The 13443-nt window shown below is 51.1% G+C and overlaps 1 protein-coding gene across 1 annotated transcript; it reads right to left on the bottom strand.

Moving 5' to 3' along the window:
- Positions 1–1115: 1115 nt before the first annotated feature.
- Cd7 (CD7 molecule) lies at positions 1116–3652 on the bottom strand. Its single transcript, XM_017796810.1, has 4 exons — positions 3580–3652; positions 2475–2912; positions 2167–2300; positions 1116–1545 (listed from the first exon to the last, which is right to left on the bottom strand). The coding sequence occupies exons 1-4, from the start codon at positions 3650–3652 to the stop codon at positions 1435–1437; spliced, it is 756 nt and encodes a 251-aa protein (XP_017652299.1). The 3' UTR covers positions 1116–1434.
- Between the last annotated feature and the right edge of the window lie 9791 nt (positions 3653–13443).

Below are 13443 nucleotides of genomic sequence, written 5' to 3'. Positions count from 1 at the left end.
ATAAGGCTCAGGGGTAGCATCACACAGGAGGGGGCCCACAAAGGGTCAAGGGTGGACTTGCTGGGGCTCACAGACACAGGTCTTGGCTGCCCCATGACTTACACGTCTGCTGTAGGCTCTGGTGCTCCAGGGACTTTTTCAGGCTTTGTTATCGCCCTCACCTTTGAGGGTCTCCATGAGGGCCATGGTGGTAAGGGCCATGGTTGTGAGGGCCATGGTGGTGGTCGAGAGAGCAGGGCCCAGCTTGGGCAGGGGAGGCTGTCCTGGGCCTGTCTGGGTGGGCTCTGCGGGGAGGTGGATGGAGCTGGATCTGAGCGTGCCCCTTGCCATTGGTTCCTCTGTCTCCCTCTGTTTGCCAGGTGCACAGAGCAGGACCATTGGACTGCTGCCATCAGCCACCTGTCCTCTATGTCTGTGGTGGGGGGCAGGGATGGGGCAGGAGAGGAGTGGTGGCAGGTGAGAGCGTGGAGCCGGTGTGGCCCAGCACAAACGTGTTGACTTTGTTCCTGTCCCCTCTGATGCCTTCAGTTGTCCCAGGAGGCAGTGATGTGATGTGAGTGATTGCAGGCCTGGACATATGTGTCATCTGAGTGATTATGCCTCAGTTTCCCCATCCACAAATAGTAGAAGTGAGGGCTCTTATCCTCAGGTACAGCACTTGCAAGCTGGGCTGGTCTTGTGTGAGAGCTGCTGGTGTGGTGCTTTGCACCGGTGCCCAGCAGGGACCTCTGAGACGGGGGTTTCTGGGAAAGCCACTGCCCCTGCTGCTCACTTTGAGGGCCTTAGGGCTGCACCAGCAGGGACCCAGTGGGGCTGCTGGCTTTAGAGACATGGCCTCCTAGACAGGTGGGGTTGCTGTCGAGGCCTTTGCCACTGGCTCTTCTCCTGTGCAGGTGAGCTACTCCTTCTCAGGGTCTGGAGTGCTGGGGCTCCTGGGGGCTGCGGTGGGAAGAGCTCTCTCCCTCCTCTCCTCTTCTGTTCTCACATGGACACTGGAAGCCCTGGGAGTCAGCAATCTGAACCCTTACTCTTACCAGCTAGGAGCTGACTGAGAAATAAACGCCACAGTGAGAAAGGGAAGAAAACAAGTCCTTTATTTCTGGCAAGGCTGGGTAGGGTGGAGCCTCCTCCTGCCCCCCCCCACGCCAGGTGGTATCACATGCCTTTGCCAAGCTTTGTCCCTGATGGCAGCACCATCGGGGCCACCTGGAGGCAGCCAAAGGCCTTTGGGGAAGGCTTTTTGGAGGAGGAGCCCTGTCCACTCAGAAGTACCAAAGGGGCACTTGAGTGGCCTGCACAAAGTACTGGGGAGCTGGGCTCAGTGGGTTAGCAGGCCCATTACAAGCTATGGTGAGATAGTGTGGGGGCAGAGGGGCTCAGTGGGTTAGCAGGCCCATTACAAGCTATGGTGAGATAGTGTGGGGGCAGAGGGCCTCAGTGGTACTGGTTGGGGGCACATGGGGTGTTGCGGTTGCTGTAGGACATGTCCTCATACACCACCACGCACCGTGAGTTCTTATCCCTGGAGGTGCACAGTTTCTTGATCTGAAATGACAGCCTGTTGTCACTGGGATAAGGTACACCTGGCTCCACACACCTCATTTCTTCAACACAAAGTTTCCCCAGACCTGAGTAGGTGGGCAGGGCAGACCTCCATCTATATACCTGGCAAAGTGAGCTGTAGGTAGGCCAGTGCTGGCCACTGCTCGTGCCTCCTGGCAAACAGCTGAGTGACCAGGCAAGGCTGACCATCTCCAGGACCCTGTCTGTCTCCTTCCCACACAGCACACTGACTCAAGCACATTGATACAATTACATCTCAGAGACTCTGCATACCCTACACTCACATATGCACATGCATGTTCACATGCCTGCTGTCTCACTTGGCCTGTGCATAGGGTCTGGTCAGAGGCCCCACATTCTACCTGTTCTGGGCCCCATTCTCCCCTTCTGTCTCCCTCTAGCCTTGCTCATACCCCCTCCCTGAATCTTTAGTGCTCTGTCACGTACATCATGAGAGCCCCCCAGAACCCTGCAAAAGAGGGTGAGACGGGTGCTGGGGTTTCCTGTTTGACCAGCTCTCTGGCCTTAAGCCCTCTCTCTCTTTCCCTCTCTGCTCTGTGAGAAGGGTCAGCCTGTCAGTGACAGTCGTGGGCTTACACTGACCTGTGTCTTCTTCAGTGTACACAGCACCCCGAGGATTAGCCCAGTGAGGAAAAAGCCCACAGGAAGGCCAGTCAGGAGAGCGACTAATGTCACCTGAAGTTTCTGGGGTCTGCTTTCTCCTTGGGACAGTTTTTCTGGGAAGACAAAAAGGAACCACCAATGGAAGAGGAAACAGAGGGTGGCAATCTAGGAAGCTTCCAGGAAGAGGTGGGCTCTGAGCAGAGACAACTCCAGCAAGAGAAGAAGAGGTGGTCCCCAGGGGCCAGTGGGGACTGGCCTGGTCAGTGGCATGCGGGCATCTCCCCTACCTGTCACCGCAACCATGGTGCCTGAGCCCTGAACTTCTTTTTCCATGATGGCATGGCAACTGTAGATGGCAGAGTCGTTCAGCTGCAGGAGGTGCATGGTGATGGTCAGGTTGTTCTGGGACCCCAAGAAGTCAATGCGGCCCGAGAAGCGTTTGTCCACTGTAGACTCCTTCCCATCCGAATAGTAAATCACATTGGCCACACGTGGCCAGCTCTGCTTCAGGAAGATCCCATACAGAGGTGCTCCTCTGGTGGTGCAGGTGATGTTGATGGAGCCTCCCTCGGGGATGATTGCGTACAGGGGAGACTGTTGCACCACTATGAAGGACCCACCGCTGTCACCACTGGGTTGGCAGAGGGACAGAGACACCTCCCACAGGAACTGTGTAGGGACCTGGGGTCCAGCCCACGGCCGGCCCTGGGCTGCCCCCAACCTTGCTGCACACCACACTGGGCCTTCTTCCTTTTGATCACTCCCCACATGGCTCTAGTCTTTTCTCTCTCTCTTAGGTGAGTCCCTGGATAGTCGGAGGCCACTGCTCCATCTTCCCTTAGCTTTCTCTGTCCAGTGCTGGCTTGTCTCCTTTTCCTTCCACCATTTCTAGGCATCCAGAGCCTGTGGCTCTATAGAGGGGGCGCACATTGGCTTGTTTGTTGGACCCCCAGATACCTGTCTAGTTTGCCGAGTCCCTGAGCCCACAGCACGTATTTTCATGTGTACACAGGTTCCTTTCATTCTTTCAACCAAGTGTAAACCTCAGCATCTCACAAACTAAACACCACTCTGGTTTTTTTGCATGAGAAGTGTGCCTGAGAGAGCCCTGAGCCTCCCACCCACTTATCGTTAATCTTTTGCACCTTACCGCAGGATTTCCCACAGACACATCTGCTCTGAAAGGGAACTGAAGGGTAAAGTCGTTGCTAGCAACAAAGGCAGTTGTGCAAAAGAAAGCTTATGTGCCCCTGCTGTCTGATGGAGCTGGGGCCACCCCAGGTGCATGGAAGAAAGATGAGGACTCTGAGGGACCTGAGCTCAGTGCAACCCCTTCCCCAGGTGGGACGTGCAGTGTGCCCTGGGAACCCTGTTGTGGAGTCAAGCACTTACCTTGGGTGGACAGGGATTCAGGCAGGCCACCAACCAATGCTAGCGGCAAACCCAGCAGGGCCTGCTGACTCATGTTGCCCAAACCCAGCAGGCCAACTTGGTGTTGGTCTCTCCAGGACCAGGTCAGTCACTGTCTAGCTGCAGCACCCTGCAAAGTCTCACGAGAGGGAGAGACACCTCAAAAGCCTCATGAGAAGATGGATGAAATGGGCGTGGCAATTTAACACTCAGATGGATGGTTGGTGGGTGGGTGCAGAGGGAGGGGCTTCCTCACTGTGGAGGTGGAGTCTGGGAGGAGAGGAGGCTCTGCAAGCCAGGTGGAAGGCATCACCCTCACCAGGTTGACCCCCCCGCCACTGTCCTCCATGTTTGGTTGTCTGGTCCCCCTTTCTCTCCACCAACCCCTGCCCCAGTGGGGACCTCAGGGGTAGGGGGACAGGGCTAGACCTGGGACGGCAGAAAAAAGATAAAGGGGTCTGGGAAGGGTAGAGGCCAGGATGCAGTGGTGGTCTCCCCTGGTTTTCTGGGACATGTTCAGGTCTTTAGTGTCACCTGTCATCTCTACTCACTGGATCTCAGCACTGGCCTCACCGAGTGCACCTGATACGGCCTTGGAGGAGGGGGCCAGGTATGGGCCCCAGGCTGTAGCTGCCTCGGAGGCCTGAATGTTCCTTTCTTGGGAACAAGGTTGAAGCAACCCAGCTGGGCCAAAGGGCAGCTAGGAACCCCCCAAACAGTGGCCTATCTTCTGGAGTGAGAGTTCAGGCACTGTGCCCAGGTCAAGAGAGACTCAGAAGCCCTGGCCACCATGGAGTTTCCTCACTGGTACAGAGCCAGTGTGTCCTCCCTGGGGTCCCACCCACATAAGACATTCCATCTTAAAGGGAAGCTTGTTAAGACACAGGGTATTCTAAGGGGAGGTGGGACATTCCATCCTTCAGGGAAGTGAGCAAGTCAACAGCTTCAAGAAGTCCCCAGAACTGACCAAATTCACTAGGTCCTTCTTCCCCAAACATACAGAAGCCCCAGAAGCCCTAGACTGCGGAGAGACTTTTTCAGACTAGCTGAGCTGCCTGGAGGGTAGAGACCAGCCAGGCTGTCTGGACGAGGCTCAGACCAGCTGAGCTGCCTGGAAAAGACTCTCTAGTCCGTTGAGCTGCCGACACGCACGTTGTGCAGTGTGCTCCAGATGTCCTATTTTCCTGAGCTGTCCCCCATGCTGCGGTGGGCTTCTGGTGATGCAGCTGTTTCTGAGTCATTTCTGCTCCCATAAGCCCCACCTATACTCCTCTAAGCAACCCCATTAAAACCCACTGGTTCACCAAACTGGACTTCGGTGGTGTCCTGACTTGGTCTGTTGGTTCCCTTTCTGGGGTGAGATGTTTGTTCGCGTCTCTCCAGGAATATTATCCCTCCACAGGTGCTCCAGGGCACATGGGGGAAGGGTTGTGATGGAGGAATGTCACATTTGGAAGGTTCTAGGAGCAAAGGATTGGGGAGGGGCAAGGTCATGCATGTGCAACAGAGGGCAGCAGGTATGGAACCCTGTGGCTGGGGAAAGTCGGGGGGGAGACAGAAGGAATCCAGGGCAGACAGGTGCTGGGGGCACCAGTGCTGAATCCCCAGAAGACGTATGCAAAGACGTATGATGGGGAAGAACAAACCGCCAAAGGCCCCGACCCAGCATCCTTTCCAGGATTTCTATGGTTACACAAGAACACAGGTTTTCTCCTACCTCCAAACAGAGATTCAAAACTGACCTTTGATATAACCCTCATGTGTGAACACTTTTGACAGTTCCGGGTAACATGTTGCAGGTTTCAGAGGCTCAAGATACACAGGTCCCTTGTGGGCTGCTATCCAATGTGACCAAGGGCTCCAGGGAGCTAGTGGGCTTGTCTGGCCTGCAGTGGCCCAAATGTAGCATTTTGGTAATGCAGACTTTACTTTGATCAGAGAGGCACAGGCCCTCTGTGAACCTGGGTGTGAGGCACGGGTCAGGGCCTCGTCTATACATTTTCATTGGGTGGGCTGCGGGGAGGTCCTGGGGATGTGGTGGTGACTGTACCGGAGCTCAGGAGCCTGGGGTAGCAGAGTGAAGTGTGGCACAAAGGTGGTGAAGGCTGGAGGAGACTCGTGTTCCAGAATATTGGTGTCCCTGGGTAGGGACACTGGCAGATGGGGTCGGGGCACCTTGAAATGTAGTTCTCCACTGGTGTACCCACGTGCTCCTCTGGGCCTTCTCACGTTTTTGTTAGTTTGTTGAGATAGGGTCTCACACTGTAGCCAAGGCTGGCCTAGGACTCACTATGTAGCCCTGGCTGGCCTCAAACTTGCTATGTAGTTGAGGCTGGCCTTAAACTCCAGATCATCCTACCTCCACCTCCCAAGGGCTGGGATCATAGATGTGTAGCACCATTCCTTAGAATAGCTTTTTGTTAAAATATACATCTGGCAGGGCTTAGTTGAAGAGAGAAAAATAGAAGTATTTGCCTCAAAAAGATTAAATAATTAGAAGCAGTGACTCCCTGCTTATAAAGCCATTTTCTTTTTTTTTTTTAAATGTGTATGCGTGTATTGCCTGCATTAGGTAAGTGCACCCGTGTTGTACAATGCCCGTGGAGGACAGAAGAGGCTGTCGGATCCCCTAGAACTGGAGTTACAGACAGTTGTTGGCTGCCATGTGGGTGTTGGGATTTGAACCCGGGTCTTCTGCAAGAACATTTATTGTCCTTAACCACTGAGCCATCTCTCCAGCCCATAAAGCCATTTTTTTCCAAGAAGGGCGTTCACTACATCTAGTGATAAACTGGGCAGGTGAAGGTGGCACACATCTTTAATCCCAGCATTTAGGAGGCAGAGGTAGATGCTTCTCTGTGAGTTTGAGTCTAGAAGTGGGTTCCGGGCTAGCTGGAAATTCATAGTGAGACTCTGTCTCAAACACATAAAGATAACTGGAGTCTCCAGGGTGAAGAGTAGGGTTTCTTGGCATGTAGGGCTTCTCAGAAGCAGAAATTCAGAAGGGATTCCTTTACGATACACACCTGCTTTATAGCAACCATCCCACCTTCGTTCCTTTTCTTCTTCCCTTTGGTAAAAATATTTGCAGCTCTAGAAGTTCTTTAAGATTGTTAGTAGAAGATCCACGAGTAGGCTCAATGGCTGTGCATTGCTGTTACCCAAGTAACACAGTGTGTCTCATTTTATACTAGGGGCTTGTGATGGATACAAAGTGGGTCATTAGGAAATTAGACTACCTTTCCCAACCTGGCTTTTCCCTCTCACAAATATAAGAAGTCAAGCTACCACATAGGTTTTAGAAGGGTGGGTTTCTTACCCCCTGCAAGAAGGGAAAAGTCTTTTGCTAGTCATTGGGCAGGGGCTAAGTGGTTAGTCTAACCCTTAGTCCATGGCCTGCATGCTGCTAAGCACAGCTATGAATGTGACCCAACAAAATCATAAATTTACTTAAAACATGAGCGGTTTTGTTTTGTTGGTTGAGGCTTTATAACTAAAATACATTGTTCTTTAATTTTTATCTATTTTTTAAACAATTTTTCCAGGTTTGAGGGCCTGGCTGTCCTTCCCAGGAGAGCAGAGCCAACCAGCAGCCATCTGCCCCTCCATTAGCTCCTGGTCCCAGAGTCCCTGAATTCAGGCCCGCTTCACCTCATGGTGGCAGCAGTGTGGGACGCCTCATCCTACACTAATCCCCCCAGAGGCCCTGGAACCTGGCAGCAGGTGCCTCTAAACTTGCCATTGCTGTGAGTCAGAAGACAGATGTGTGCCCAGGATCCCCTGAGGCAAAGCTGGTTTGGTTCCCGGCTGACGCTGGAGCCCATAGGGGAGAGGAGAGACCCTAACCTGAGGGGCTCAGCAGGAGAGGAGCCCAGGTCCTCGAGGGAGGCAGAGGAGCATTGGGGGATGGGGTGAGATCCTGGGGGTGAAGGGCTGTGCAACTTTAGATTTCCCACTTTTGGAAAGAGGTGAGGAACGGAGCAGGTGGTTGAAGACCACAGGAGCAGGACAGTCTGTCCCTGTGTGAGTGCCAGGGAGAAGCCTAGAGCACTGCCTACCAGCCCCTTCCTTAGTGAGTCACTGTCCCTGCCTCTGCACGGGACATGGGCTCCCGTGCTGTCCAGGAGCTTGGGGAGGGGCTCCTTTGTCTAGTTGACAGGAACAGGGTCCTTCCTTATTCTTCCAAATAGGTGGTGATTGCTCCACAGGTGTCCTCAGTCCCGAGGGTAATGTGGGCGCCAGGGGACTCCAAATGCTGGGTCTTGCTCTGGGACAAGGAATCCACTGGAATCCATTGTACAGTTCCAGTCACCCATAAGGCTCAGAGCCTCCTCATCTGAGGAAAGAGGGTGGCAGGAAAGGAAGCTGCCTGAGAGCCCGGCTTGAACCTGTGTGAGGTCTGCACTCTGGCACAGCCATGTTCAGATGCCCTATAGGACAGAAGCTAGCACATGAGGACAGGCATATGACATACACCGTACATACTCTTCCTCTCCCCAGATCCCAACAGAGCCTAGGTATTGAGCACAAGGGTTGCTGAGTCAACTTTCAGGGCATCCTGGATCAGAAGCCACAGGTCTGTCTCGTTTGTCAGCTCAGCATCTCTAGACCCAACCCCTCTGAGTCTTTAGAGGTTCAGTTCTAGCTTCTTGGAGGATGCCTACCCTACACTCCACCCCTTCCTCCAGCTCTCACAATCTTTCCGCCAATCTTCCACCAGGGTCCCTGAGCCTTGGCGGGGGTGACAGATGCAGAGCGATCTCTCTTGTATTGTGGTGAGATAGTGACCTTTTGGGCCTCCCCATCATTTGTCTTCAAGGCGTGCCTCCTGCTCCATCTCAGTGGTGTCTCCCCTGCTACTGAGACAGGTGGAAGGGAGCAGACACATCTGTACAAACACGGATGTAAATGTAAATACGGACACCTAGAAGATATGCCAGCAGGTGTACCATATTCATCAAACAGTATACTTGCAGTGGCTTCCCCACTGAGCCTATAGCCTTCCCTGACACAGGGGGCTGGCCTGATTTATAGCACCAGATGTATGTTCCACCCCTAAGAGTGGGCCTTATCCAATTAGAAATTTGTCAGTTGTACGTATATTAGTTGAGCCATTATTGCACCAGGAGGCATTGCTTGGCATGTTCATAGTGTGCAGCACACGGGGTCCATTGTCAAGCAGAATCATAGGGAATCCTTTTTACCCAACCATCTGCATAGCGTTTTCTGGCACCATGAAAGCCCTCCATCCAGTGGCACGGAGTTCTCATCTTAGTCTTGGCTCCATCTCTCCTTCTCCCGTGCTCACATCATGCAGTGTCTTCAGCAACATGGCCTTACTGATCTTTTTTAGTGTACAACTGATATTAGTAGCAATAGCCTTGGTTAATTTGAGGACCTCTAGGATCTCTCTGGCCAACAGCTCATAGGGGGGCAACCCCCCCCCCCATACTGTAGTTTTTCTTAGCAGTTTTACAGTTTGGGAGCCTCTGTTTTTATTTTACCCAACCACAAAACTCCCAAGAATCTTACAGCTGTAGCTGGCCTTTGTTTCGTTAGGTGTACTTGACATCTTTTAAACGGGTTTCACATCTCTAAAACATTCGAAGTTTAACATCATATATTAAATCAATCATAGATGAGGTCTAACACAGTGTGGAAAGTTTTTATCCATTTGTACTAATTGCTTCCTCAATTGATCTCTGTTGGGTATCGTAGTATGGGTAAGAGATATTAAATTAGTTAGTTCTTTACTATTCTTAGTTATTCCTTTGGAGTCATTCCACATTCTAAGGATTGTACATGGAGTCTCATTGTATCTTTCTATCCTTGATACATTTACACATGCTGGCCCAAGTTGCCTGACCCTTCACTAGGTTAAGGAGGCAGAGGGTCTCTCTTGTTCCCACTGCAGCTATTGGTTCCCTGAGTCAGGCAGGCCCTGGGTATGCCTCCTAGCTGTCTTGTTTGAAAGTCTTTTCTAATCCCAACAGCTCCAGGGAGGAGTATTTTCTCCTAGCTACAGCACTGTTAACTTTTTTCTCTTTTTGCATCAAAGGTTGAGTCTCAGGGGCAGCTTTAGGTACTGTTATTTCTAGGTTGCTTCATTTTTCATTGCTATTTGTCTTTTTTCCTGGGTCCTTTGACTCCTTGTCCCCTAACCTTAAACAAGTTAAAATCTCCCATTTTTTTCTCTCTCTCTGAGGCTGAGACTGAATTTGCCAGTAACTCCTTAGTCTTTTTAGCCTCCCCTGAGGTCATTGCCTTTGCAGTGCACAAAAGTGGCCAGGCCACCTCTCTGGATCCCCCTCTTGTGTCCAAGGCTTGTAACATTTTTTCTAGGCTCTCCACTTCTAGGCCCCTACTTCTCAAGCAACTGAGCTATTTTCCCACATTCACAAGATGGCCAGGGGTTTCTCCACACCCCCCTTTGAATCTGTCCGAGTCTGTGTGGCCCACGTCATTTTAGTTACACATTTCACAATCCTTCATATAACCCATGTGGCCGCAGCTCATTGTTTTCCCCAAACTCCTGTGGTTTGTCTATCCTACCGGTCTATGCCAATTGTTTGTGCCAAGATTTCCCCTCCCCCTTCTTGGGAAACCCTCGCACCCACGCCCTCTTAGGTCCCAGGGCTGACAAACTGTCAGAATACCTTATGACATCCGGGAAAGGGTGATGTACAGAGGTGTGAGTTTCCATAGGTTTTTCTTCCCCATATTGAAATGTGTGTGCCTGTGGTCTCCACCAGGCTGCCTCCTAGTTCTAGCTTCCCAAAGGATGCCTGCCCAACACATGCTCAGACACCCAGAGCACAGACAGCTTGCACACAGAGGTAGGCACATGACATACACTGGACATACTCTTTCTCTCCCCAGAGCTGAGCTCAGCTGGACCGGAGGAATGGGCAGGTGTTGTCAGGAGACAAAGTCCTCTGGGACTTCCAAAGCAGGAGCTTCTTTCTAGTCAGCAGATAAAACTGAAGCCCTTGGCCTCAGAAAAGAAGGCATCTCCCTCTGTTGCATGAGGATGCTTTGCTGGTGAGAGACGCTTTAATATTCTTTCTGTTCCCTAGTCTGCTGTTCTGTGAGCCTGTTCCAAGAAGCTTTTTGATGAGTCATGACAGGTGTATTTGTCTGTAAATTCGGTATGTATTTAGCTTACAGTATGAAATTATGTTTGCTAGGGATGTGACAGAGGTAGGGTTTTCTTTAAGCTCTGTGACCTCTCCAGCTGTGTGTATTTGTCTGTGTGTACAGTACCACACATGAGTTCCCTCCCTTTGAGGAGGTTTAAGTCCAATTAGAGAGCTGTTGATTACTCCCAAGATCAAAATGCCTCTACTGCACTGACAGAGATAGTTTGCTGAGCAGGTCGTTGTTGTGGTTTTTAGGCTTTAAAGCTGCTGTTGGACCTCTGATTAATTTTCTCCATTAGCAGCTTCCGTATCCTCTGAAACTATTATAAAAGCTGGTCTTCAGGGAAGGGGCTTCACTGGCCAAAGTGTAGAGAATAAGAGACTGCAGAGGGCATGTCCCTGGATAGGACTCCTATATTAAACGTCATCCTCCTAGGGCTCAGGGACCATTGTGGAAGAGCCAGGGGATGGTGGATGACCACAAGGAAACCGAGTTTTCCAGGCTTCTGGGAAGTTCTCTTCTTCAGTCTGAGTCCCTGGGATCAAAGTCAGGTCTTACGACTTGGTTTGTAGGTGCCTTTACCCACTGAGCCATCTTGCAGTGCAGAATTTATTTTTAAAAGATTACTGTTGGTTGAGAGAGGGAGTTGGACCTCTTTAAGGGAGTGACACTAGATAGGCTGACTAGGCTCCAGTGGATGAGCTCACACTGAGGGACATCTGGGGACAAAAACTGGACTAGATAGGCCTTAACATATATGACAGAATGCATGAAATCTGGTGGGGGGTTATGAGGGGGTGCGGATACAGGAGGGGGGTCTAAATATGATTAAGATGTATATGAAATGAACAAAAATTTTATTGAAAAAAGAAAGCGCCAGCATCAGTGTAGAACCCAGCCTCTCACACGATGTCCAGAGGTCAGAGTCCAGACAGCCTCCTCACAGGGTCCCCAGACACCCTGTCTCATCACATGCTGGAGAGAGCTGTAAATGCCCTAGAGTCCAAGACCTCAATGCCTTTGTGCTATGTCCCTAAGTCCACGCCCAAGGCACCCTGCGTGCTCTTCCCTCTCTGTGCCTCTCAGGCAGGGACTTTGGCTGCTGGGGAAGGGGCATCAGGTTGTGGGGAAGGGGTGTCCTTTGAGAGCCTCTGGAGCAGCTGAGGGCACCCAGGGTCTCACCCTTACCCACCAAGATGCCCTTCACAGTGGGGTAAAAGTTTATTCCCTACAAAAGTGCTCACTAGCTGGGCGTGGTGGCACACACCTTTAATCCCAGCACATGGGAGGCAAAGGCAGGTGGATCTCTGTGAGAACAAGGCCAGCCTGGGCTCCATAGCGAGCTCTAGGCCATCTGGAGCTACAGGAAGACCCTGTTTCAAAAAACAAAACAAAAACACCCTCCCCAAAACAAAAGTGGTTACACATCATGAAAGTGAAATAGACTGTATGTTTAAAAAGTTATAAAGCCAAGATAAGACCATTCCAAGTCCACAGTGACAATCACACTGTTTCAATGTCCACAGGTCACATGCATTTGGCCTTCTGGGCCTTCTGTCTGCACCAATGTACTTCCGGGTCCAGAGCGTCTCCCCCAGTGTGTGCAGTCTTACCTTGTCTCAAAGGGTAGACGTGGCATGTCCACCTGTCCTCGTGTGTCCTGACTGTCTGCTCCAGGATCCACCCTCTGCATGTGCCCTGATCACAACCTCTTCTGCCAGAGAACTGTGGTGTCCCGTGTCTCATCCCTGGGATTTGTAGAACATTATCTTTCTGAGGTCACTCTGAATTTACCTGGTACCATCCGGGTTTCCAGAAGTTCTGGGTGTTTATTTCCTGTGTCCCCGGAACTGTTCTAATGTGTGGCTTTGCTCAGTAGTTATTTTTTCTGTGAAGCTTGTTGGCATTGTGTGACTCTGTGGTCACACACAGAATCATAGATGTGTCCAGTGTCCTTGAATAAAGAAGCATTATGCCATCATTTACTCAGAATTGAAACTTCCCTTCCTGGAGAGAGGAGGAAGGTCCATAGGACTCTGCTCAGGACGTTCAGAACACTGACTCACAAGTCCCTCTCCAGGTTTATGAAAGTAGTGGAACTTTGCTGGGAAGGAGGAGTCTCTGGTGAAGCCGGATGCAAATTGGGCAGCGAGGCCCAGGGACCAAAAGAACCAAAGATGAATCTGGGGAGAATGGCCACTGAGGCTGATCTGTCGGAGATGGGCATTCTCGATATGCCCACGTTGGGGAGGGGAGGCCACAAGATGGGCAGTCCCCGACCAAGAATGGCTTGACTTCTTTTTAATTAAAAAATATTTTTTTAGCGTTGCTTTGTTTAAGAAGTTATGTGAGCCAGGCGTGGTGGCGCACGCCTTTAATCCCAGCACTCGGGAGGCAGAGGCAGGCGGATCTCTGTGAGTTCAAGGCCAGCCTGGTCTATATAGCGAGTTCCAGGACAGCTGGGGCTACAGGGAGACCCTGTCTCAAAAGGACCAAAAAAAAAAAAAAGTTATGTGAGTACATTGAAAGACTTTGTGTAGGTCAGAGAACTTGGAAAAGGAGCGAATGCCAAACTCACAGGAACAGTGACAAATTTCCCGCTATTGTTGAAGCTTGGTAGTAGTTTCGTGAATAGCAATGTTCAAACATTATAGAAGATATACAAAATTGTGAATTTATATTCTAAGATATTACATATTTTTAGTT

The sequence above is a fragment of the Nannospalax galili genome, unplaced genomic scaffold, assembly GCF_000622305.1.
Source record: "Nannospalax galili isolate Female #2095 unplaced genomic scaffold, S.galili_v1.0 scaffold1250, whole genome shotgun sequence".
Taxonomy (NCBI): Eukaryota; Metazoa; Chordata; class Mammalia; order Rodentia; family Spalacidae; genus Nannospalax; species Nannospalax galili.
This window is presented reverse-complemented; position numbering and strand designations above follow the sequence as displayed.

Excerpts from the sequence above, each read along its gene's own strand:
- Cd7 (XM_017796810.1), bottom strand. The coding sequence starts at position 3,652 with ATGAGTCAGCAGGCCCTGCTGGGTTTGCCGCTAGCATTGGTTGGTGGC. Across the intron at positions 2,913-3,579 it reads TGAATCCCTGTCCACCCAAG|CAAGGTTGGGGGCAGCCCAG; the intron begins GTAAGTGCTTGA and ends TGTGGTGTGCAG. Across the intron at positions 2,301-2,474 it reads CACCATGGTTGCGGTGACAG|AAAAACTGTCCCAAGGAGAA; the intron begins GTAGGGGAGATG and ends TTGTCTTCCCAG.